Below are 25769 nucleotides of genomic sequence, written 5' to 3'. Positions count from 1 at the left end.
TCTATATAGTATGAGTGATTAGACCAGTACTTTTTTTGCTTGGGAGGGAAGGAAGGGCAGAACTTTAGGGGCCATTCTAAGAAGGCCATAGCAGAGGGCTGCTGTCCTCCTGGCCTGAGTCTTAAAGTCATATGCCCAGGCTCTTAATTTCTAACTTCGGGACCAGGGGTGGCCCCATGCTAGAAGACCACATGGAACTGGACTTAAAGCTGAGGGGGTTACCCAATATCATAATCTCGGTTTTGCCACCATTAAGCTGGGATGTATCCATCCAGTTTGAGATGTCCTCCAGACAAGTATAGAGGGCACTGCTTTTTTGATCTGCCTAGTTTAACCCAACCACCAGTTGGTCATCGGCAACGATCCGGATACCAGAGGGGGCTACAATGGCTGGCAGAGGGGCCATATAAAGGGTAAGGCTAAGCGACGAGCCCTGCGGTACTCCGCTCAGCAAAAAGGAGAGTTTGGATGCAATATTCTCCTCAAATACCTGAAAGGTTCTAGCCTCCAGAAAAGAGCACAGCCATTGAAGCACTATGCCATTTACTCCTATACTCTTGAGACGCTGGGCCAGAATCATATGGTTCACTGTCAAACGCTGCGCTCAGGTCGAGGACTAAGGTGGCTGAAGAACCTCTAGAGTCGAGAATTTTCCTACTTTCCTCCACCACTGCTAGCAGAGCAGTTTCGGTACTCTGGCGAGGTCGGAACCCTGTTTGAGAGGAATGGAGTAGGTTGTGGGTTTCAAGGAATCTGGAGAGGGTTTGAATGACATATTTCTCGGCTATCTTGCCCATTCCATGCAGAAGGGAAATGGGGCGGTAGTTTCCCAGATCTGCTGGGTCTAGATTTTTTTTAAGTAGGGCTTTTACCATGGCCCATTTCCAGTTAGTGGGAACTAATCCTGTGGACAGAGGCATTAATCACATCCGTCATGTTGGGGGCTATAATTAGGGCAACCTGTTGCAGAATATTAAGTGGGGCCGGATCCTTCGGTCATCCGCTCTTTACCGAGAACAAGGTAAGAAGAGTTTCCTGAGACAGGGGTCAGGGGGGGTGGGGGGGGAGGGGGGGAGCAGGGGTACCTCAAGAGTGTGTTCGGAGGGACTGAGGTCAAAGTCAGTCTAAGTGCGGAGACTTGCCATCATCATCATCCCTAAGTGGCAGGGATTCCAGCATATGCCGAACCTTGGTAGTGAAATATTCGGCCAGCTGGTTGCACCGTTGGCCAGAGATGTCCGGAACTATTCGTGGAACGGGGCTTTAAGGTATTTTTTAATAATAGTAAAGGTTTCTTTGGGAGAGGTAGCGGCTGATAAAATCCTAGCGTAATAGGAGGCCTAGGCTCTTCTTAATTCTGTTTTATAGACACGGATGGCTGCCCTATAATCCAGTTTTTTGCTGGGTAGAAAGTCTTTCCTCCATTGTCTTTCCATAACCTTACAGATTTTTAAGGTGCGCAATTCAGGGGAGAACCATGGACCAGTAGTCATTTTTATCCTTTGGAAGGACAGTCAAGTGACTCCTTTATCCAGCTGAGAAAATCCTCATTGGCTTTGACTGGGCACGGGTTCGAGATAGGTCTGGTCCTTTCCAGTTCCTGGGTCCATTTCTCCAAGGGGAGCTTGGTCCAGAAAGCTTGCATGGCAGGTATGATAACCTGTGGAGAGCAGGAAAGACACCAGGAGATGATCCGAACACGGAAGTGGGATGGGATCTGTCCCTCTAAGGTCCTCTAGACTGGAGAACACCGGGTCGAGGAGGTGTCCTTTGACATGAGTGGCATGTCGATCTTTTGGGACAGTTGGGGTCTCTCTGGCCAGCTCGCCTGCCTTTACCGCTCACGGGTCATCAATATGAATGTTGAAATCTCCAAGGATAGTAAAGTTAGCCGCCGAGCTGGCAAGATTAACCACCACCTCCAACAGCGAAGGCTCCTATCAATCCAGGAGGCCGATAGACGATAACGCCTGTGATTGAGAGAAGGGGAAAGAATTCTATGATAAAATGTGTTTTCACAATCTGAGAGGGTTCCCCAACAGGCGACAGATAAATGGTTCCTTGTAAATAATGGCGATCCCACCACCTCTACCTGTTGATGGGTCTGTTCTCTGCATCACGAAACCAAGAGGTAGTGCTTGCACAATGTCAGGCTCCGAGCTGGCACTGAGCCAGGTTTCTGTGAGGAACAGCACATCGGGGTCTTGGTCTTTAAGGAGCAGCCAAATCTTTGCAGTGTGTTTGGGCAGGGACCTACAGTTGAGTAATAAGATTCTGAACTGATCTTTGGGTGAGGTGTGCCCTAGTCTAATAGAAGAGAGGTCACACAGTGGGCATTTTTCGGGAAATTGATCCGGAGGGCATGAGGAAGCACAAGTGGTCCCCAGGGGGCTGTTTAAATTCTTGAGCTGAGTGCTGGAATAGCAGTATTGGGTTGAAGGAAGAGATGCAGGGGTTCTGGCCCCTGGGCCCAGGCGGGGTCGCATCATAATGCACTTTTTATCCAGATCAAGCTGCGCTAGGAACAGCAACTAGACAGCTGACCCGGCGATGTGGAATACGGAAGTGCAAGTGCCCTTTAGCCCCCAGACCTAAGAACACCGCTCTATTCCTCACTGAATGTTAAAATAAGTTTTTCAAAGAATGAACTCACAATAATTATAGTAGCAAGGTGAGTTATTTTAAAAATCACTGACCTGCAGATTCATTCTAACGCGAATGATCTGCCTCCGGCCCGTGTCAATTTATTGAAGTCCGTAATGTGTTTTATGACCAATAACCAACTTTAGTGGAATATTTAAGGAGGTAAAACATACAGAATAGGATCACTGGCAGAAATAGTAATTTTTGGTATCCTTTCTGGTAACTGCAAAAGTGTTGTAGATTAAGAGACAGCTTGATGAACCAAAAATGTGCAACAGTAAAGTATCTTGACACATCTGGTCACTGGCATATACTTTAACTGTAATGTAGGATATTTGTCAGATGTCATACGGTGATACTCACGGAGTCCTCCCAGTCAATGTCCCGACATCAGCTGGGGCTTTGTCATCATCCTTTTGATGGCGAACATGTCCGTACAAAAACATGCCTCCATGTCAACCAGATGCTCCTATGATCTTCAGGAGTGTTTTAAGTGGCAGAGATGCTTATGCCTTATTTTATAATCTCCCCTCCTGGGAAGAGCACTTGAAAATAATTAAAGGCATTATGTTATGTTATATAGGTATTTGTAGCGCGCGCGACTACTCTTGAGTATCCTGGCGCATTGTGAATAGAACTTGCATTAACGTATTAAAAAAATGCTTGACCAGATTAGGAGACTAATGATATCAAGAAGCCCAAAAACGTTAAATTGAAGAATCAAGCCTCAACAAATTAGGGGAAAATCTGAAATCCACAGTGCATGCTCAAAGAGGAAAGCTGATGAGCCCTTATAGGAGTAGCGTTCTCTGTTTGACCAGGTGCAAATAAGTCAGTAGCCATTTTTCATCAGTTCACGTAATGAAGTACAGGGTTGCACATTTATCTAACGTGTGAAGCTAGGCGCTGCAATGTAGCAATTTTGCTATTCCCTAAATTGGCTACATAAACTTATCCTGCTCATTATGGAGGTGACAACCAACCTATATTTAAACGTCTACCGGCAATCAAGTTTCTGAAGCTATTCTATAGAAAAGATGTGTTCCGAATGGATACATACTCTATGTTTAGGACCATAAGTGAGGATATTATGATGCAGAACTTTACCCTGATTTCCTCAGAAGTTAGATCCACACAATGATCCAGAGAGTGCTACCACGTCTGAGAACTACCTAGTAAAATGCTGCTCTGAAAGACATCCTGCCAGAGTTTGAGCAGTGTTATCAGCTCTTTAGTCTCTAAAACCAGACCTTTTCACAAGATCTAGTGGTACATGTGTGGTGTCTGTAAAGTGTGAAACTAGCCAAAAGGTAGTAGACTAGCATCTAATGGTACAAGTCTCAAAGGACACCCCTCCCCTACCTCTCCCTCCCCCACCCAGCAGACAATTTAGGGGATTAAGGTCCAGACATAAATGGCAGCTTGCCTTGTGGAACTTCTCACCTGGGTCTGGAGACTGCAAAAAGATTCTGAAGATGGCAAAAACTGCCTCAGCATGGAAGAGAAACTTGAGACCAGTTGTAACAGGACCTTATCAGAATTCCTATGTAAAATCTCTCCCTTACCTAAGCTACTGAAGGGGGCTTTTGGACCCAGATCTAACTAGACATTTTGCTGTGGAGGTAAAGGGAGCCTTCATGCGAAGTCAACTCACAGCCTGGCATCAAAAACTGCTTTCCTGAATGACTGGGAACTTCTGGAAGCACTAAAAATGTTGAGATGTGATGTTGTAATGTTTAAATCTCTGGTAGACTTGCCTCACTATATTTTGACAGTCAGCCACTGAGCTAGGGAGTATCAAGATCAGTGCTTCAGTGAGATTGCAAAGAAATAAAGTTTCATGAAGGCCTGCCAGGCTGTAGCTTCCGGTCTTGAACCACTGAAGATTTGAGCTCAAGGAATTTCCCTAATCCTTAAATGTTTGCCAGAGTTAACTCGTACATAACTGCAGCCTATCGCAGGTTGGCCATGACCACGGATGCACATGTATATTTTCCACTGTTTCCAAATGAAAAGATTTAGTTTTTTTCAATAACTCCTTATGGGGTAATTTTTGCTTAATTTAATTCATTATACATTTACCCGTGTGCACATGTACTGCTTGTGCCAAGCTACCAAATAGAAACAAGATATTCCACACAAAAAGCAATTCACCCAATAGGAGTCGGCTTGTTTTGGCATTTTAGTAACCATGGCCCTCTAGCCTCCCTTCTGCACCCACTTCCATAGCTGAAAAATCTTGTTTTCCTACAGCTATTTAACAGTTTAATGGACTCATCACAATATTGATACCATTCCTATTCAAACTGACAATTAATGAATCTAAGGGGTTGGATATATTGACAAGTCAATGATTAATCTAATGTCACACTGATTTAAACGCAACAGTAATTGCATCAAAGAAAAAAAGGGCAATGGACATAAATAATCCTAACAGTTAATGTACTTGCTATATAAATGAATATCATACTTACAGGTGGTGCCTGCAACACTTTTCTCACTGCCTTCCAAAAGGTCCCAGTAGTACAGAGACAACTGTTCCATTTGATCTTCAAGACTTAAATAAAAAAAGTCTGTGTCAAAACTTCTAAATGTAATGGCAGCTCACAAACCACGCATGCCAAGAAGCACTTTACTATTCTGAACTTTTAGGCTTATTACCAGCCTTCTCAAACAAATAACGATCAACTGTATAGTTACAAGGATTTGAGCGAAAAGTAGTAACAGAATGCAAGTTACCTCAGTTGATACAGCTTAAGGGAAAAGCAAGGTCGGTCAGTGATTTGCAAAAAAAAGCATGGGTCACAGGATCAGCAATATGCTTTTCGCTTTACTTCCACAGTTGTATAAAAATAATTAATATATGAAACAGTGGTCCCAGGCAAGAGAATTCTTTCCACTGCAATAAATATAGACACAATGGAACTATATTAGTTTGACATGTCCAGCCGAACAGAGGTCTCAATCTTTACTTAATCAGGAATCAAAGGACAAAAATGTAAACGGGAATTCCTTTAACAGTTCAACGTAGTGGGACACAAGCCTGCACTCAAGCACATACAGATTTGTACAGTGAGGAAACAAGGAACAAAGCAGGGCTATTAGGCAAAAGCTGCGAGTTTCTGTAGTATACAATAAGACAAAATTCAAAGATGCACCTTTACATATACATGACATAGTATACGTTCTGTATAGGGTGCACAAAAAGGTAGACGGCGTTTCGATCCCACTACGTAATCATGGGGATAATCATGGACATTGAATAAAGCCTAATAATTATAAGCCTCTATTGCCTTGGGGCTGAACCCTGACGCACTCGTGGGTACGAGCAGAGGAGCGGGGTGGTGATTCGGGCTGCCCAGATACGGGAGCCAGGAGGAACGCGTCAAGTGGGATGAGATGGTGTTATTGACAATGTGAGGACCCGGATCAGTCGGGTGGTCTCCCTTCCTGTCAATGCAGTAGCCTGGCTCCCGTATCTGGGCAGCCCGAATGATGATCCCCATGAGTACGTAGTGGGATCGAAACGCCGTCTACCTTTTTGTGCACCCTACACAGAACGTATACTATGTCATGTATATGTAAAGGTGCATCTTTGAATTTTCTGCCTTATTGTATACTACAGAAACTCACAGCTTTTGCCTGATAGCCCTGTTTTGTTCCTTGTTTCCTCACTGTACAAATCTGTAAGTGCTTGGGTGCATGCTTGTGCCCCACTACGTTGAACTGTTGAAGGAATTCCCGTTTACATTTTTGTCCTTTGATTCCTGATTAAGTAAAGATTGAGACCTGTGTCCGGCTGGACATGTCAAACTAATATAGTTCCATTGTGTCTATATTTATTGTGGTTGAATGAATTCTCTTGCATGGGACCACTGTTTCTAATAATCATGTTTCCCGAGGTCCTGTGTTGACTCATCCGGGCTCCATTGTTGACTTTTAAAACATCAATATATGAAAGCATACTTATCCAATGGCCCACACCAAATGTGATAGTACCAATCAAGACCTTTACAATCTGGACAAGATAGGACAGTGCACACTGAAATGTGTTGAAGGGTGTTTAGAGGATGTCTGATATCAGTTTCCTCGAGGCTCAGTAAGATCAGAGTGGAGACAAGACAATACTATGAATCCCAATTATGAAAACCTAAAGGATCCAAAGGGGCTAAACTTAGGGTAAGCTTAGGGCTCAAGTTAAAGCACTGTATAGCAACAAGAAAGTAAACACTGTTCCAGATATATCAGCGTTACTACAGCAGGGACAATAAAATAGATTAATTTGCTTGAAAATTAAGATAAAAACAAAGGAAAGAAGACATGGTTTGATGATCAAACTGGGCCTCAAACTGGACTATGCAGGCATATAGGGTGCAGTTAGTGCTCTTAAGAATGAACTATGTCACGCTTTTGAGATTAAATGGTTGTGTCACGCTTAAGGCGTGTCATTTTTCTTGTTTATGTAAAAAAACGTACATTAAGAACTTTCATGAAAAAAATGAATGGACTATATTATACACAAGATACCTCCGCTTACTTCCTATCGGATTTGAATAACAAAAGAGGGTCTTGACAAAACTCAGCAAGGCTGAGCCAACAATGAACTAAGGAAACAACAAACTTGCCTATACTGAGAAGCTATTTTTTAGAGAACAACTGTTGTTGAAGCATACATGAAAAATATCGCATGAACACTTGCTTTTAGAATTGCAACTTTTACTTTAATTCTTTTTTAAAGACTATTGTGATTTTTAGTCTTTTTTTATCTTTTTGGTGCATGGGAGTACAAAAACATGAAAAATATTATACATTTATATACAAGCAAAAAACAAACATTGGTATGTACATAGTTCCGATAAACTCACACTCAACACATTCTTGGCCGTCCAATCATAACAAAACCACATTCATACTGGTCCCAGTGTCATGAAACAGTTGTGTAAATACAAAACAATCTTATTTGCTGTTTTTTACACGTTAATCAAACTTTTTCAAAATTTTGGGAAAAAGAAGAAAGTAATCTTTCAATTAGTTGACACATTCCATATGGAAGAGAATGACAAGGGACCGGGTCGGGTCGACGCGTTTCGAACCCTGTAATTCTTAGGGTTCTCTTCAGGACCACAGATTTAACTATAAAGAAAGAGGAAAACAATCGTCACTAACCAAAACCTAAGAGATCGACGTCTCAACCATTGCTCAGTTTCCCTCAGCCTACCTCAACAAGTGGGTCAAGGCTCCACAGAAAGCGAGAGGAGACAGATGCATTCCAAGTGGAGGGGGAGCGAAAGGTGCTGAAAGAGAAAGGAGGTATACTCAATCTCGCTGTGCATTTCACTCATTACTGTGCCTAGGCTGGTTTGTATCAGAGCGGGTCTGCGCGCTTACCTTAAAAGCGGCGCGTGGGCGTTCTAAGGGTGCATCCCAGTCGGGTTGCGCTCGGTCCGATGGTACGGTTCCGGCGTCACTGAGGCTGGGGAATGAAAAGGCGGAGATCGCGGGTTACCGTCAAGCGAGGGTAGTCTCATTGGCAATTGCTGGATGTCGGCGCTCACTGGCGCCACGGTGTTATGCTTACCGTGATTTGTGCTCCGGTTCTAGAAGTCTGAAAATTATTCGAAGTACTCGCTCCTCACCCTGCAGTCAATGGCGGGTTGCTGAAGCCTCACTGCGGTGTAGCTTATGGCTTCGCCCCGGGGGGTGTTGGGAGTTGTAGTGCTGTTGATGATGTGCCAGAAGGATTATGGGAGATTAAGTCCTCTTTCCAAATTCAAGAGTTGGTTATATAAATTTCAGAGATTTCATTTAATCCATTGACCGCTGTGTCATATTTCATGATCAGCAGAGCTTCTCTTTGGTTCAATCTTGTTTCCAAATCACCCCCTCTTGGGTCATTTTCAATTTTGGACAGAACAGTCCACTTGAAATTGTTTTTGTCATGTTTCTGAGTCAACCAATGATGTACTAAGGGCGCATTCTCAACTTCTCTGCGCAACCTGGATTTATGCTGAGTAATGCGTTGCCTGACTTCTTGGGTGGTTTTCCCAATATATAACTTGGGACAGGGGCATAAAATCGCATATACAACATTCCTTGTTTTACAGTTAGTGAAAACTTCATGCTTCCAGTGGATGTTCTTGAACGAGAACAACGTCTCTTCTATGGTTTCATGACAACAAATGCAAGTTCCACATTTATGGTGTCCTTTAGTCTGTGGAAAGCCAAATAGACTTCTTAGGGTCGGGGATTTTTCAATGGGTAGCGCTGCCCTCACAATATGATTAGCCATGCTCTTTTCTTTTTTAAAAGCAAACAAAGGCGGATTCATAAAATCCTCATGCAAGTCCTTCACTAGATGCCAGTTTAGATTTATCAACTTCTTGAGTTGATTCGCAGCAGGGCAAAAGGTTGACACACACACCACTCGATTTTGCTCCACTCTAGCTTTCTTGTGCATTAATGTCTCACGTGGCGTCCACCATGCACTTTTAAGAGACATTTTTAATAGTTTCTTCAGATATCCTCTTAGGAGAAGCCTCTCCTTAAGTAAATTTGCATGCTCAAAATATTCCTCTTTGCATGAACAATTCCTTCGAATCCTGAGGAATTGTCCAAATGGTAAATTTTGTCTCAGACTTCGCGGATGGTTACTCGTGAACAACAATGCTTTATTTCTATCTGTCGATTTTCTAAATAAAGTTGTTTCCAGGCTTCCATTGCGAGGTACAACTTGTACGTCCAGGAATGTGATAGATTGGTTAGAAGATGTACAATTAAACTTTATATCACTTGTGCGTCCATTAAGCCATTCAACAAACACATTGAGAGTTTCAAGGTTCCCAGTCCAGATGAGGAAGACCTCATCTATATATCGCATATAATGCGAAATCTGGTGACTGAAGGGATTGTCATTGTAAATGAATTTTTGCTCGTAGAGACCCATGAACATAACCGCTAATTCCGGGGCAAATGGACACCCCATAGCTACTCCCTTAACCTGAAGAAAGTATTCGGAATCAAAAGTAAAAAAATTCTTTTTCAGTGCGAAAGATGCCAGCTGAAGGATAAATTCTGAAGGGACCTGACACGGTCTATCACGTGTGTCCAAGAAGAATGAAAGTGTCTCAAGAGCTTGATCTTGAGGGATCTGAGTATACAGCGAAACGACGTCTAGCGTCACTAGAAGCTGTGTGCTTTGTTCGAACGATATTGTGCTGATTCTTTGGAGGAAAGCAGTGGTATCTTGAAGGTGAGCTGGGATCTCTTCAATAAAGGGTTTTAAGAAAAAAATCAATATACTTGGCGACTGGTTCTAATAAGGATTCGCACCCAGAAACTATAGGGCGTCCTGGTGGATTTACTTCATCCTTATGAATCTTTGGTAGTAGATAAAAAACTGGAGTTCGTGGATTTTTATTCTGTAGAAATGCCAGTTCTTTAGGTCCGACAAACCCTAGATCGAATCCTTTCTGAATCGCTAGAAACAATTCACTTTGAATTTCAAGTGTGGGGTTTTTTGTAATGCGTCTGTAACATGAGTTGTCGTTATGTTGGCGGTAGACTTCCGTTTTGTATTTATTAATATCCCAGATAACCACCGCTCCCCCCTTGTCTGCTTGCTTTACTACTATAGTTTTGTCGTTTTTCAAGGTTGTTAAAGCATCCTTTTCAGCTTTTGCAAGATTAAATTTGACGAAGTTCCTCTTTTTTTCAAGGGCTGATATTCCTGATAGAACCGTCCGTTCAAAAGTAATAATCTCCTTAGGTATTTTTAAACCAGCTGGACAAAAGGTGGATTTCTTTCTTAGTCCCGTTACTTCGGGTTGATGTTCCTCGCATATGTCCGAGAAGAATGTTGTTAGTCATATTTTGCGACAGAATTCGAGTGTTTCTAACTTCATCTTGATGAAATCTGTGGGTCTCGACGGGACAAATCCAAGGCCCTTTGTCAAAATTGATGTTTCAGCTTCAGTCAAAGTTCTATCGGATAAGTTAAATATAGATGGGAGATCTAACTCTTGTAGAACCGGGATCGTGTCCTCATTTCCCATGGCTGGACGGGTCGTGAGCGACCTCTGGTCTTCTGTGGGCCTTGTCCTAAAAAAGGAGCCTGGTTTTGTTGTTGTCGTTGTCCCTGATCTTGTTGGTTGCCTTGCCTGTTTTGATAGGATCTGTTTGAATTATTTGAGTCACTTCCGGAAGATGATGTATCTGAGAATGAGACAAATTTACGTCGTGATCGACCTTGATTGTCCTGGAGGAACCTCCGTGAATCAGGGTTCGAGTAGAAGTCTTTTCTTAAGTATGGATATAGGGATTCCAGGGAAAAAAATTTCTTATCCAGCTCAAATTTATTGTTTTTTTGGGCGACCGTGAAGTCCTGCAGGACTTCAAATTCGTAACATTCCCGTCGTGTTTACGGACGACCCTGAATACAAAAAAGGATTCAGTGGTGTTGAAACAAAGTGTAGTAGGGACCTGATGGTCCTTACGATTGAGACAGCACACAGGATTTCGGTAAAAGAACTTGAAGAAATTGCAGTGCTTGAAAAAGAAATTCAAGACAATCAACTAATAACCGATTCCAAAGGACTCCTGGAAAAGGTGGAAAAAGAAATCGGTGAATTTAAGGACTTCACGGTCGCCCAAAAAAACAATAAATTTGAGCTGGATAAGAAAATTTTTTCCCTGGAATCCGTATATCCATACTTAAGAAAAGACTTCTACTCGAACCCTGATTCGCGGAGGTTCCTCCAGGACAATCAAGGTCGATCATGACGTAAATTTGTCTCATTCTCAGATACATCATCTTCCGGAAGTGACTCAAATAATTCAAACAGATCCTATCAAAACAGGCAAGGCAACCAACAAGATCAGGGACAACGACGACAACAAAACCAGGCTCCTTTTTTAGGACAAGGCCCACAGAAGACCAGAGGTCGCTCACGACCCGTCCAGCCATGGGAAATGAGGACACGATCCCGGTTCTACAAGAGTTAGATCTCCCATCTATATTTAACTTATCCGATAGAACTTTGACTGAAGCTGAAACATCAATTTTGACAAAGGGCCTTGGATTTGTCCCGTCGAGACCCACAGATTTCATCAAGATGAAGTTAGAAACACTCGAATTCTGTCGCAAAATAAGACTAAAAACATTCTCGGACATATGCGAGGAACATCAACCCGAAGTAACGGGACTAAGAAAGAAATCCACCTTTTGCCCAGCTGGTTCAAAAATACCTAAGGAGATTATTACTTTTGAACGGACGGTTCTATCAGGAATATCAGCCCTTGAAAAAAAGAGGAAGTTCGTCAAATTTAATCTTGCAAAAGCTGAAAAGGATGCTTTAACAACCTTGAAAAACGACAAAACTATAGTAGTAAAGCAAGCAGACAAGGGGGGAGCGGTGGTTATCTGGGATATTAATAAATACAAAATGGAAGTCTACCGCCAACTTAACGACAACTCATGTTACAGACTCATTACAAAAAACCCCACACTTGAAATTCAAAGTGAATTGTTTCTAGCGATTCAGAAAGGATTCGATCTAGGGTTTGTCGGACCTAAAGAACTGGCATTTCTACAGAATAAAAATCCACGAACTCCAGTTTTTTATCTACTACCAAAGATTCATAAGGATGAAGTAAATCCACCAGGACGCCCTATAGTTTCTGGGTGCGAATCCTTATTAGAACCAGTCGCCAAGTATATTGATTTTTTCTTAAAACCCTTTATTGAAGAGATCCCAGCTCACCTTCAAGATACCACTGCTTTCCTCCAAAGAATCAGCACAATATCGTTCGAACAAAGCACACAGCTTCTAGTGACGCTAGACGTCGTTTCGCTGTATACTCAGATCCCTCAAGATCAAGCTCTTGAGACACTTTCATTCTTCTTGGACACACGTGATAGACCGTGTCAGGTCCCTTCAGAATTTATCCTTCAGCTGGCATCTTTCGCACTGAAAAAGAATTTTTTTACTTTTGATTCCGAATACTTTCTTCAGGTTAAGGGAGTAGCTATGGGGTGTCCATTTGCCCCGGAATTAGCGGTTATGTTCATGGGTCTCTACGAGCAAAAATTCATTTACAATGACAATCCCTTCAGTCACCAGATTTCGCATTATATGCGATATATAGATGATGTCTTCCTCATCTGGACTGGGAACCTTGAAACTCTCAATGTGTTTGTTGAATGGCTTAATGGACGCACAAGTGATATAAAGTTTAATTGTACATCTTCTAACCAATCTATCACATTCCTGGACGTACAAGTTGTACCTCGCAATGGAAGCCTGGAAACAACTTTATTTAGAAAATCGACAGATAGAAATAAAGCATTGTTGTTCACGAGTAACCATCCGCGAAGTCTGAGACAAAATTTACCATTTGGACAATTCCTCAGGATTCGAAGGAATTGTTCATGCAAAGAGGAATATTTTGAGCATGCAAATTTACTTAAGGAGAGGCTTCTCCTAAGAGGATATCCGAAGAAACTATTAAAAATGTCTCTTAAAAGAGCATGGTGGACGCCACGTGAGACATTAATGCACAAGAAAGCTAGAGTGGAGCAAAATCGAGTGGTGTGTGTGTCAACCTTTTGCCCTGCTGCGAATCAACTCAAGAAGTTGATAAATCTAAACTGGCATCTAGTGAAGGACTTGCATGAGGATTTTATGAATCCGCCTTTGTTTGCTTTTAAAAAAGAAAAGAGCGTGGCTAATCATATTGTGAGGGCAGCGCTACCCATTGAAAAATCCCCGACCCTAAGAAGTCTATTTGGCTTTCCACAGACTAAAGGACACCATAAATGTGGAACTTGCATTTGTTGTCATGCAACCATAGAAGAGACGTTGTTCTCGTTCAATAACATCCACTGGAAGCATGAAGTTTTCACTAACTGTAAAACAAGGAATGTTGTATATGCGATTTTATGCCCCTGTCCCAAGTTATATATTGGGAAAACCACCCAAGAAGTCAGGCAACGCATTACTCCGCATAAATCCAGGTTGCGCAGAGAAGTTGAGAATGCGCCCTTAGTACATCATTGGTTGACTCAGAAACATGACAACAACAATTTCAAGTGGACTGTGCAGTCCAAAATTGAAAATGACCCAAGAGGGGGTGATTTGGAAACAAGATTGAACCAAAGAGAAGCTCTGCTGATCATGAAATATGACACAGCGGTCAATGGATTAAATGAAATCTTTGAAATTTATAAAACCAACTCTTGAATTTGGAAAGAGGACTTCATCTCCCATAATCCTTCTGGCACATCAACAGCACTACAACTCCCAACACCCCCCGGGGCGAAGCCATAAGCTACACCGCAGTGAGGCTTCAGCAACCCGCCATTGACTGCAGGGTGAGGAGCGAGTACTTCGAATAATTTTCAGACTTCTAGAACCGGAGCACAAATCACGGTAAGCATAACACCGTGGGGCCAGTGAGCGCCGACATCCAGCAATTGCCAATGCGACTACCCTCGCTTGACGGTAACCCGCGATCTCCGCCTTTTCATTCCCCAGCCTCAGTGACGCCGGAACCGTACCATCGGACCGAGCGCAACCCGACTGGGAAGCACCCTTAGAACGTACACGCGCCGCTTTTAAGGTAAGCGCGCAGACCCGCTCTGATACAAACCAGCCTAGGCACAGTAATGAGTGAAATGCACAGCGAGATTGAGTATACCTCCTTTCTCTTTCAGCACCTTTCGCTCCCCCTCCACTTGGAATGCATCTGTCTCCTCTCGCTTTCTGTGGAGCCTTGACCCACTTGTTGAGGTAGGCTGAGGGAAACTGAGCAATGGTTGAGACGTCGATCTCTTAGGTTTTGGTTAGTGACGATTGTTTTCCTCTTTCTTTATAGTTAAATCTGTGGTCCTGAAGAGAACCCTAAGAATTACAGGGTTCGAAACGCGTCGACCCGACCCGGTCCCTTGTCATTCTCTTCCATATGGAATGTGTCAACTAATTGAAAGATTACTTTCTTCTTTTTCCCAAAATTTTGAAAAAGTTTGATTAACGTGTAAAAAACAGCAAATAAGATTGTTTTGTATTTACACAACTGTTTCATGACACTGGGACCAGTATGAATGTGGTTTTGTTATGATTGGACGGCCAAGAATGTGTTGAGTGTGAGTTTATCTGAACTATGTACATACCAATGTTTGTTTTTTGCTTGTATATAAATGTATAATATTTTTCATGGTTTTGTACTCCCATGCACCAAAAAGATAAAAAAAAGACTAAAAATCACAATAGTCTTTAAAAAAGAATTAAAGTAAAAGTTGCAATTCTAAAAGCAAGTGTTCATGCGATTTTTTCATGTATGCTTCAACAACGGTTGTTCTCTAAAAAATAGCTTCTCAGTATAGGCAAGTTTGTTGTTTCCTTACTTCCTATCGGAAGCAGTCAAGAGCACAGCCACCTGAACAAATAGCAAACCTTTCCCATCTGATTGATGTGGAGGAGTTGATCAGAAGCACAGCTAAGCTGAAGGCTGGTAAAATCTCCCAGCTGGATAGCTACCAACCTTTTTTTATAAACATTCTGCAGGAGACTTGCAGCTACTTTACTGTTACACAAAAAGGGAAAGTATAACACCTTATATGGCACCTACAGACTAATATTCCAGAACAGATGCAAAAATCAATATTGGTATCCTGACAGATAAGACTGCGTTCCCTCTTGGTAGAACTGAGACCCAGATCAACCTGGGTTTATCCACAGGAAAAGAAATCACATACATCAGATTTAAACAAAGGAAAATATTGATAAGTCAAGATAAAATAACCAGAGGCTGTAAGGAGTTATAAAAACAGTGGAAAATTTCACATTTGTTGACAATTCCCACAGATATACGATTGATGTTTGGATTATATACATCTGATAATAGTATAATTAAAAAAGTTTGTGTTGAATACCGTAATTAGAAATATATTTATTCAGGTGATTTTTGTTTTTAAGTGCTGGTTGAGTTCAGTATATGCAGTAGGAGTGTATTTGATTAGGAAGGTGATAAGAGTAAGACAATGAGAACATAGAAAATGAGTCAATTTGTGCTACTACTGCTATGACTTACATGAATTTAAATTCATTTTACAAATGTGTAATAAATGATTAAGCATTAATATGCAGTGAAACTTCAGATTTATTTTTTATGACCGTATATAGCAAAGGAAGCGGGTGTTGGATTTTTTTTCTTTCTTTGAGTATTCCCTGTCCGCTCTCCTTTAAATCGGGGGATCCTTTTTTGTTTGATATTGGTCACATTTATAAACTTACTTCCCTCCAAGTATATTCTTCTTCTCTCCTTTGCTAGTTTTCTCCTCCTCATCTTTCACATAGATTCAGTGGTTTCTGTAACACTTAGATCTGCAGACTTTTGCTTGCCACATCCCATCTCCAATCCCATTTTCTCAATATGATTTAAAAAAATTTAAAACATCTAAACACAGTGGCAATAAGATCTATATTTGTCTGAAATTAATATAATCAAGTAATGTTTTCAATAAAGAATCTGTAAGCTGTTGAACAAATAATTAAGGTTTTAAAAGCTCCATTTGCTTGAATTTGTGCTAATTTGTCTGCATATTTTTCTTCATGGAACACTTCTACTGCTTTACACTCCGCATCATTCACCAGTTAACAGGAGCGAGAATGTCAAAAATTGGTTGCAGAGCAAAATGCTGCACCTAAACTAAACAAGTCCGTTTTTTTTTAATCAATTGAAAAACTTTAAAGTATTCAGACCAATTCACTTAGTACTAGCGATGTCCACTCCGGTTTAGTGTTTTTATTAAAGGGGAAGAGGGAGTGATGTAGAGAGGACTGCACTAGCTCACAATCTAAGTGGGACTGCTTCACTACACTAGCATTTCTGGTTTAAAGCAGCACCCCGGTGCAGTTCTAGGTTGATTCGAATGTATAAAAACCACAGAGTAAGATGCCAACCATCTTATAATAAAGTGCTACTTCGTAGCTATTGTGTGTTCTTATTTAGGCAACAAGATTTATTCAGTTGTAGTGATTACACTATTAGATAAGAGGTCGGCTGATTGTAAGCGACGCGTATTAATTTAATACTGTAAACATGTGGTCTGTGGTACAAACTACTTTATCATAGGTAAATCAAAAGTCTTACCTCAAGCTTTCATCTCTTTTTGGGCATGTTAACTTTGAGAACTTGACCAGCCAATCTAATTCACTTGTAGTTAAACACATCGCTCCATTTACTCCGGCTCTGAAGTCTTTCTGCACCTGATCCTGGCTCAGGTTTTTAAGTATGTACTGAACTTGAAAGACCGTGCACAGCTTCTTCTTTTCAGCCTCCATCTTACCCATAGTTTCACGCCGCAAAACTTTCTTTTGTGCTTTTAATAACTAATTGGGATAAACAAAAAGTTGAAATTATTGCCGTATTGAGAGTCGTCATTCTTTGACTCATGTAGCAAGCTTAAGAGGCAGGATCAGCAATAAGTTTAAATTTACTGTCAAACCATAGGATATCCAGAGAAATGTTATCTGTGGCAGTCTATTCTGTCTGAAAATGTATCATCGTATACTGCCACTGTGCATAATTTCATATACTTTCAGTACACACTAGTACAGCAAAACTCCGGTTATGGCCTAAACTTTGCCTGCACACACCGTTTGTCCCTAACATTTAAGAGTGCAGACTCCTTTGGGTCAACTGAAAAGACCCAAGCTCAAACATATAATTTAACAATTTTGAGGAGCACAGTAAGGTAGTCTTTCACAAAAGCCTAAAAAGATCGCATATGATTTACTAAGTTTATACACTACCCATATTTAGGTCAAATGATCGCAAGCAATTTCTACCGGTCATATCACAAAAGTTATTCATAATTGGATTGTTTTTCATCATCTTTATTCTTTGAATTTTTAAATCTCGTGATAAAACAGTAAGAATTTCAAGATGGAATACAGACTATACGTTATGTCCCCGTTCACATGGGACTTCTTCAGGGCAACACTTTATCTTATAAGAAGTCTTACCTTCAACCGTCAGGTGTGAATTATTCCTTATGCACTCTTATAGCTCCTCAGTCAATTTGTAAGGCACATCTACTGCACAGTTCATTTTAAACTGTGTGTCCTGTTCCTTTTCTTGCTCTCTTCGTGATCTTAATGTGGAAAAAATATGCGTGTTTGATAAACAATCCTCTTCTTTTCAGGCATCAAATTTTATCAGCCTTACTCTCATTTTGCTTTGGCCACCTGGGCGTGTAATGCCCCCTGGTACTCTTAGCAGTCCGCTGTCAACAGTATCACGCATATTTTTTTCACATTTGGATTAAATAGGATAGAGTGTTGCCCTGAAGAAGTCCCATGTGAACAGGGGCGAAACGCGTAGGCTGTATTCCATCTTGAAATTGTCTTCCTGTTTTATCACAAGATTTGAGAAACTAAAGAATAAAGATGATGAAAATCAACTCAATTGTGAATCTAACTTGTGATATATGACCAGTAGAAATCGCTTGCTGTCATTGGACCTAAATATGGGTTGTGTGTAAGCTTTGTAAATCTTAGATCTTTTTAGCCTCTTGTTAAAGAATTTCTTTCTGTGCTCCTCAAAATTGTTGAATTTCAGTATACACTGTTGCTTGCGTATGTCAATGCTCTGCTATATAATATTATGCTATTTCTATATTCTTTGCGCACACTTCCCGCTAATACTTTTTGCTTACTTCCCGCCAATATTGGCAGATGTCTACGCTATTGGTTTAAATGTCACCTCTCTCATACATGCCATTGTAAAGTTTTCATTTTGTGTTTAGATGCATGTATGTTTTGCAGCTTGTATGTAATCCAGGTACTCAGAAGTAACTGGTTCTATTGTAAAGGGCCCTGACACCGTCTGGTAGAGTATGCACTATATTAAAACAAATCAATTATTCCAGGTGGCTGGATGCGGGTGATTTTTCTGAAAGTAAAAACCAATACTAATTAGTGTTCCGGTGAAGTAGGGCCTCTTGCTGAAAACTGATGAACAACTTGGCACAGCCAAGTCTAGTTATGGATGGGGGGGGGGGGGGGGGGGGGGAGCGGAGGGGGAGGGAGGAGGCAACTTAGTTAACCAGGAAAGACAGGACTACTGTAGTATCAAATACCAGGCAAGGGACAAAAAATTAAATCTTAAAAAAATCAGTTCCTGTAAGAACGAATTTATATTATGGCGGTGGAGAGCAGAGGGGGAATGACGTGGTAAATCACTTACAGTGAAAAGATAACACCGTGGAAGGGGTAGAGGCGAAGGCATGAGTAAGTACAATATTCTAGGAAAAAAGCTAGAATTGTGAATTGGCCTCCTAGCATCTACACAAACTCCTGCCCAGAGGAGGGAACTAGAAACCATAAACTAGGAATATCTAGAAATGACTGAGTTGAGGGATAAAAACTGAAGCAGAACCATGCTAGGAAAGTGTGGGGTTCAACAAAGGAGGGTGTAGAAGATCAAAAGGAAGAGGGGCTTAAGGTATCAGTATGGGGAATGTTAAAGATACGTAGGCCACCCTGTAAAAGCAAACCGTAAAAGAAATTAATCAGGTTGCCTTCAGCTCAGCCTCCTGACATACTCACAGGCCAGGATAAATTTCACCTTTCAACCAGATAGGGTGACTGCAATCTAATGAGATTACAGCCTTCTCAAGCAGGACAGAACATAAACCAGGGGGTAGGGTCGACAAAAATCAATTGCGCCTCCACTGTCCGCCATGACTTCCGATGCAAACAGCAGGGTATAACAGCCCATCTTCAGACTCTGCTCCATTACTCTTCCGCCCATGTAAGGGATGCTCTTACATCACCTCTCTGGGTCAAGCAGAATTTTAGCATCAAATTAATGGAACTCATCTCCCCACTTACTCAGTCTGTCTAATGCTTCGTCACATTAGGGTACCTAGAAGACTACAGCAACAATGACTCCAATAATCTAATGGACGACCTTAGATCACTAAGGCCTATCTCAACAAATAGAAGAGTCAACCCATCTAACTGGACACTTGCTCAAACCCATTTTTTCCAACCTCCCCTTCATTAAGAGAAGTGATTCTCTTCTCCCTCATTGGTGACAAAACTGTAAAGGTCTTATTTGGAAAAGACACAACTGGTCCAATTCCTAGTAGTCATCCAAATTAGCCCCACACCCCTACCCCAGCTTGCTCAATCTGCCAGGAAATTGGGCGTCATAGCAGCCAGCCAGTTCAGAATGAAAAATAAGGTTAACAGTCACCTCTGCCTGCTTCTTCAGCTTTCCTAAGATGCTCATAAATAGCTTCAAACATCTGCAGCTGAACAACAGACAAGTAGTGACTCAAGCGGTCATTACTACATCAGCTGGAGGAAGTACCCAGTTTATTACACAAACGGCAGGGAGCTGGGAGGTCAGTGGAAACTAGAGGAGAGAAAGTCTCCAGAACACAAGACCGGCTATCACTCACTTTCCCCACTGAGCTTTGTGTCTGTCTTAGTATGCTGAAGACTAAAGAGAAATAAAATTCCAGCCAAATGGAATTAAATAGGACCTGAACACAGGTAAAACTAAATAAAGTGTTAAGTAGGTTTCTTGACTTTAGAAACTCAACCTAGGACTGTTTTTTGGGGGATGGGGCGGAGTGTGTTCATTTTTAAAGCTTCCTATGACAATCTGAGACAAATCTCTTTAAATTGACCAGAGTGATAGGCCAAAGCCTTCAGATGCAGATTGTTTTGGGTTACCCAAGGCTCCATCATCACAGAGACCCAATCAGGTGAGTCTGCACTTAAGCAATTAAAGTTAGTGACTACCATGTACTCATGCACAAGCATTCATGAAGAAAACAAGTTACTTACCTGTAACTTTAGTTCCCCAGTATTGGTAACTTTCATAGATTCCCATGCTTTGTATCATTCCCCGTCGTCAGAATGGGAGTCTCGGTAACAAAAATACCATAGCTGTAGGTACAAAAGAATGGAAAAAGGCCTAGGCCTCATTACCTTTTGCAGCATATCACCCTCTTTGTGTAAAAGAGACCAAACTTTTGGCCTCAGCCAATCAGAAGTGCCTCACCACTTAGAACCTTCCTGAAGGAACCTCAGAGCCTCAGATTTTCGTAGCCGTTGTGTACTGAGACACCATCTGTGCTGTAGGCTGAGCTTTCCCCGGGGAGGCGGGTGGGCGCATGGGAATCTATGAAAGTTACCAATACTGGGGAACTAAAGTTACAGGTAAGTAACTTGTTTTCTTACCCCAGTATTGGAACTTTCATAGATTCCCATGCTTTGTATCAGAGTAGTAAGCAGTTGCAAGATAATCACATTTTGCATCGTAAATAATAGCAGTAGACAACATGACATTAGATACAAAATGTGAAAAAATGGAAGGTGGGAAGAAGGAAAGCTCACCGTTAGTGGAAGAGGTTCCTCAGGACAGCCTGTCCAACTGCTGCATCCTCCTGCTGCAGAGATTCCAAGCAGTAGTGCTTGGTAAAAGTGTGGACGCTGCTCCAGGTTGCAGCTCTGCAGATGTCCTTAATTTGCACCCCTGCAAAGAGTGCTGTGGAGGAAGCCACAGATCTTGTGGAATGCGCTCGTATCTTTCCAGTCAGAGGCTTACCAGCAGCCCTGTGACAATGTAATATAGCACTTGTGATCCACCTTGAAACACCTTGTTTGGAGAGTGGAAGGCCTTTACTTGGTCCCCCGAAGGCCACAAACAGTTGGGTAGATTTTCGAAAATCCTTAGTACGCTGTAAGTAAAACTTCAAGCATCGCTGTACATCCAGTGAATGCAAGGCTTTTTCCGCCGGTGTGGAAGGCTGAGGAAAAAACGTTTTCAGAATGACCGGTTCATTCAAATGGAAGTCCGAGGGGACCTTTGGCATGAACCTAGGGTTAGTCCTCATGATGAGTGTTCCTTTTGAATTGAAGGAAAGGTTCCTGAATGGTCAAGGCCTGTAACTCCCCTACACGCCGAGCCGACGTGAGCGCGAGGAGAAGAGCCAATTTCCACGAAAGGTATTTGATGTCAGAACGATGGACTGGTTCGAATGGGCCCTTCATGAGTTGAGAAAGGACAAGATTCAAATGCCACGTTGGTGGAGGTGGTCTCACCGGTGGATAGACCCTGAACAGACCTTTAAGAAACTGTTTGATTATCCTTGAAGACCATAATGAAGGTCCAGAGTCCGTCCTCCTGAATCGTGACAAAGCAGCCAAATGGACTTTAATTGATGAGTGGGCCAGACCAGACTTGGCCAAGGACAGTAGGTATGGGAGGACCTGATGAGGTTTGGAATTGAATGGATCAATGTGTTGCTGTCGACACCAACAACAGAATCTTCTCCACTTAAGGCGGTAAGTTTTGTTAGTGGAAGGGGCCCTTGCTTGGGACAAAACCTCCCTAACTTCCTTAGACAATGGCAGGTTCATAAATTCTCGCTGCTCAGGAGCCATGCAGTCAGGTGTAACGACTGAGGGTCTGGATGTAGAATCTGTCCTTCGGACATCGTGAGAAGGTCCGGCAGAATTTGGAGAGGTAAAGGAGGAGCGATCAACAGCAGATGGAGCTCCGTGAACCAGAACTGCCTCGGCCAAGCCGGGGCTATCAGGATCATCCTGCACGGTTCCATCTTGAATTTCTTGAGTAGTCGTGGTATCAGAGGAATGGGAGGAAAAGCGTAGACAAATGTCTTCGACCAGGGTATCAAAAGGGCATTTCCCAGAGACTTTGGATGGGGAAGCCTGCTTGCGTAAGACCGGCATTTGTTGTTAGTCGGGGTGGCAAACAGGTCGATGTCCGGTCTTCCCCACCGGCTGAAGATTTGTTCCAAAATGTCTTGATTCAACTCCCATTCGTGGGTGACCGAGGATGACCTGCTCAGTTTGTCGGTGTTTTCGTTGAGGACGCCCGGCAAGTGTTCCGCCATCAGAGACATGTTGTGTCGGATAGCCCATTCCCAAATCTGCTGGGCTTCTTGTGACAATGGGCGCGATCTGGTCCCTCCTTCCTTGTTCACATAGTGCATGGCCGTGGTGTTGTCCGTCCTGATAAGCACTTGTGAACCCTCCAGGAGAGGAAGAAACGATTGCAGAGCCAGACGTATCGCCCTGAGTTCTAACAGGTTGATGTGGAGGCATTTCTCCTGGGGTGACCAATGACCACTGACATGAAGGTCCTGCAGCACTGCTCCCCAGCCTTCCAACGACGCATCCGTTGTTATCACTTGTGGAGACGGGTCGCTTGCGAAGGATAGGCCTTGGGACAAGTTGTCTAGGTCTGTCCACCATAGGGCCGCATTCTTCATCTCCGGAGCGATAGCCACTCTGTCGTCGAAGGAACCGTGGACTTGCCGCCATTGATTGTCCAGTTGTTCCTGCAAGGGACGCATCCTCAGTCTGCAATGGGGAATCAGTGGAATGCACGACGATATTACTCCCAGCAGAGACTTGTAGCGGCGAACTGAAAGAGACCTTTTTGTTTGTAAGTCTTGGGCCATCGTCTAACTTGTGCCTCCTTTCCAGAGTAGGAAAAGCTCGTGAAAGCTTGGAGTCCAAGATGGCTCCCAGAAACCGGGCTCTTCTGGACGGGATCTGGCAAGATTTCTCGTTGTTTAGAGTGAGACCCAGGTTTCGGAATAAATTGGTACACGCTTGAACCGCATGTAGCGCTGCCTCTCTGGACGGAGCCTTCAGCAGCCAGTCGTCCAGATAGGGGAAGACTTGAAACTTGTGCCTCCGCAGGAAAGCCGCTACTGGAGCCAGCACTTTCGTGAATATCCTTGGGGCTGAACGGAGTCCAAAGGGTAAAACCCTGAATTGGTAATGGCTCTTGGCTACTGTGAATCGCAGAAACCTTCTGTGTGCTGGGTGAATCGGAACATGAAAATAGGCATCTTCGAGATAGAGTGTGGCCATGTAATCTCCCGGGTTGATTAGTTTCAAGATGTCCTGGAGGGACACCATCCTGAAGGACAGAGAGATGAGATAGGTGTTTAGCCCCCTGAGGTCTAAGATGGGACGCCACTTGTCGAGCGTTTTCCTCACCAGGAAGAACCTGGAATAAAATCCCTGGTTTCTTTGGTTCGATGGAACTGGCTCTATCGCCCCTTTTCGGAGCATTTGTTGAACCTCGAGCCGAAGGAGACGCTGGTGTTTTGAAGGAGTGGCTGCCGGGGGCTTGGGTGGCGGAACTTGAGTGAACTCCAAGGTATGCCCTTTCCGAATGATGTTGAGCACCCAACGGTCCGATGTTATTAGGGACCAGTTGTGAAGGTATTTGTTGACCCTGCCTCCAACTGATGATTTCCTGGAGGAGGGTCCAGTAGGAAGAGCCAGGAGGCCGCTATTGGCGCTTGGACGAATCTCGTCCTCGCGCACCCTGCTTTCCTTTACTGTAAGGCCTGGAGTAGTTGGTAGACTGGCCTTGCCGCTGTTGGTAAGATTGGCGGTGCTGTTGGGAACCGGATCCTGTGTTGGAATACCGTTGTTGTTGGAAGGATCCTCGATACGTACCACCCCTGCCTCTGGCTCCCTTGAAGGGGGACTTCCTGTACTGAAGTGTTCCTAAAGACCTAGCGGTCTCTGTGTCTTTTTTAATATCTTGCAGGGTGTCGTCAATAAGTTTGCCGAATAGAGCCTCACCATCAAAGGGAAGATCCAACACTTTGTTCTGGACCTCTGGTCGGAACCAAGTAGCTTTAAGCCACCCTTGGCGACGGAGCACTGCCGCTCCAGCTAGTGAACGAAATGCCGTAGTCGCAATGTCCATTGCACAATCGATTATTTCCATCGACGTCGCTTCCCCCTCTTTCAAAATTTTCTTTGCCTCCGACATAGATTCAGGAGGTAGCTGGTCAAGGTACGGGGAGACATCGCACCAGAGTTGACGGTCGTACCTACCCAGGATGGCTAAGGCATTAGCTGCTCGCACCAGCAAACTCGCCATCGCTGAGAATCTTTTCCCCACATTATCTAACCTCCGTCCTTCCTTGTCCGGAGGAGTTGTCAGCAGTGCTGAAGGGTTGCGCGATTTCCTCTGCGCTGCCTGCGAGATTACAGAGTCTGGTTTCGGATGACCTGTCAAGGCCGCTGGGGCATCATCTGTTGCTCTATATTTCTTTTCTAGACGCGGTAGCACCGGCACCACCGTCGCCGGGTGTGTCATGGTCTTTAGGCCCTCTTTCCATAAATGATCCACAATCGGAATAGATCTGGCATTTTTCTGGAAAGGTTCTTTAAAGTCATAAGAAGCAATCCGTGGTGACTTTAGGCATTGCTAACTTAAATCTTGCCGCCGCCCTCTCCATTAGCTGATGGAAACCTCCAATATCCACTGGCGGGAAGTCAGCCGGGTCCGGATTTGGCGATGCGGGATTGTCAATAATGTACTCATCATATTCCGTGTCGGGAATAGAGACGTGATCCGAATGTTGATCCTCATCCGAGGATTCATCAACATCATGTGATCTTGGTACCCCAAAGGAATCCTGAGGGACGGCTGCTTGAGGCTGTGGAGAGGTTGGAGCCGAGAGCGTAGTTGGCACCAATGACGCCTGAGTCGTGGAAGGCGTAGCAGGTGTTGACGTATTTGGCAAAGGTCTACTGGCCTTAGACTTATAGTCCTGTAGCATCCTATGTAGATCCTGTAGGAAAGATGTTGGCACTGAAACCATTCCCTGGTCAGAGTGCTGTTGTTGATGTTGACCATGATCATGCTCCTCGTGGGTGTATTCGCCCTCTGAGTCGGTGTCCTGGCATTTGACAAATAGTTGCGAAGGACTATTGGCATAACTATATGCATCTTGGTCATCTTCCTCTGATTGACCCTCTTGCAAGAGCATTGTTGGTAGCAGAGGGGACACTGCCCTTGGGGAAGTCATCTCCGGTGTGATCCGCGTCACAGAAATGGTGACACGCTTTTCCGTGGCCAAGATCGTGGGTTCCGTCGTCGACGGTTGTACATACGCCGTCGAGATAGGCGTCGTGGACGTTGTCGTCGACGAGACTGTGGAGACACCAGCCGTCGTCATAGTCATCGTAGTCGTCGTCGACGCCCTAGTCGACGAGACCGTCGTCGACGACACCGTCGTCATTGTCGTCGACGGGACTCTCGTCGTCGAC

General features: G+C 43.3%; 1 protein-coding gene across 1 annotated transcript in view; it reads right to left on the bottom strand.

Moving 5' to 3' along the window:
- The window catches only part of CAPRIN2 (caprin family member 2), a 682604-nt gene that overhangs the window by 591684 nt on the left and 65151 nt on the right, over positions 1–25769 (bottom strand). Inside the window, exons 5-6 of the mRNA XM_086952790.1 lie at positions 16792–17030; positions 5118–5200 (exon numbers count right to left, since the gene is read on the bottom strand). Coding sequence (XP_086808916.1) covers positions 5118–5200; positions 16792–17030 — 322 coding nt within the window. The remainder of the gene's footprint in view (positions 1–5117; positions 5201–16791; positions 17031–25769) is intronic.

This window comes from Lissotriton vulgaris, chromosome 1_2, assembly GCF_964263255.1.
Source record: "Lissotriton vulgaris chromosome 1_2, aLisVul1.2, whole genome shotgun sequence".
Lineage (NCBI taxonomy): Eukaryota > Metazoa > Chordata > Amphibia > Caudata > Salamandridae > Lissotriton > Lissotriton vulgaris.
The sequence above is the reverse complement of the archived record's forward strand: the minus strand, read 5'-3'. Positions and strand labels throughout refer to the sequence as shown.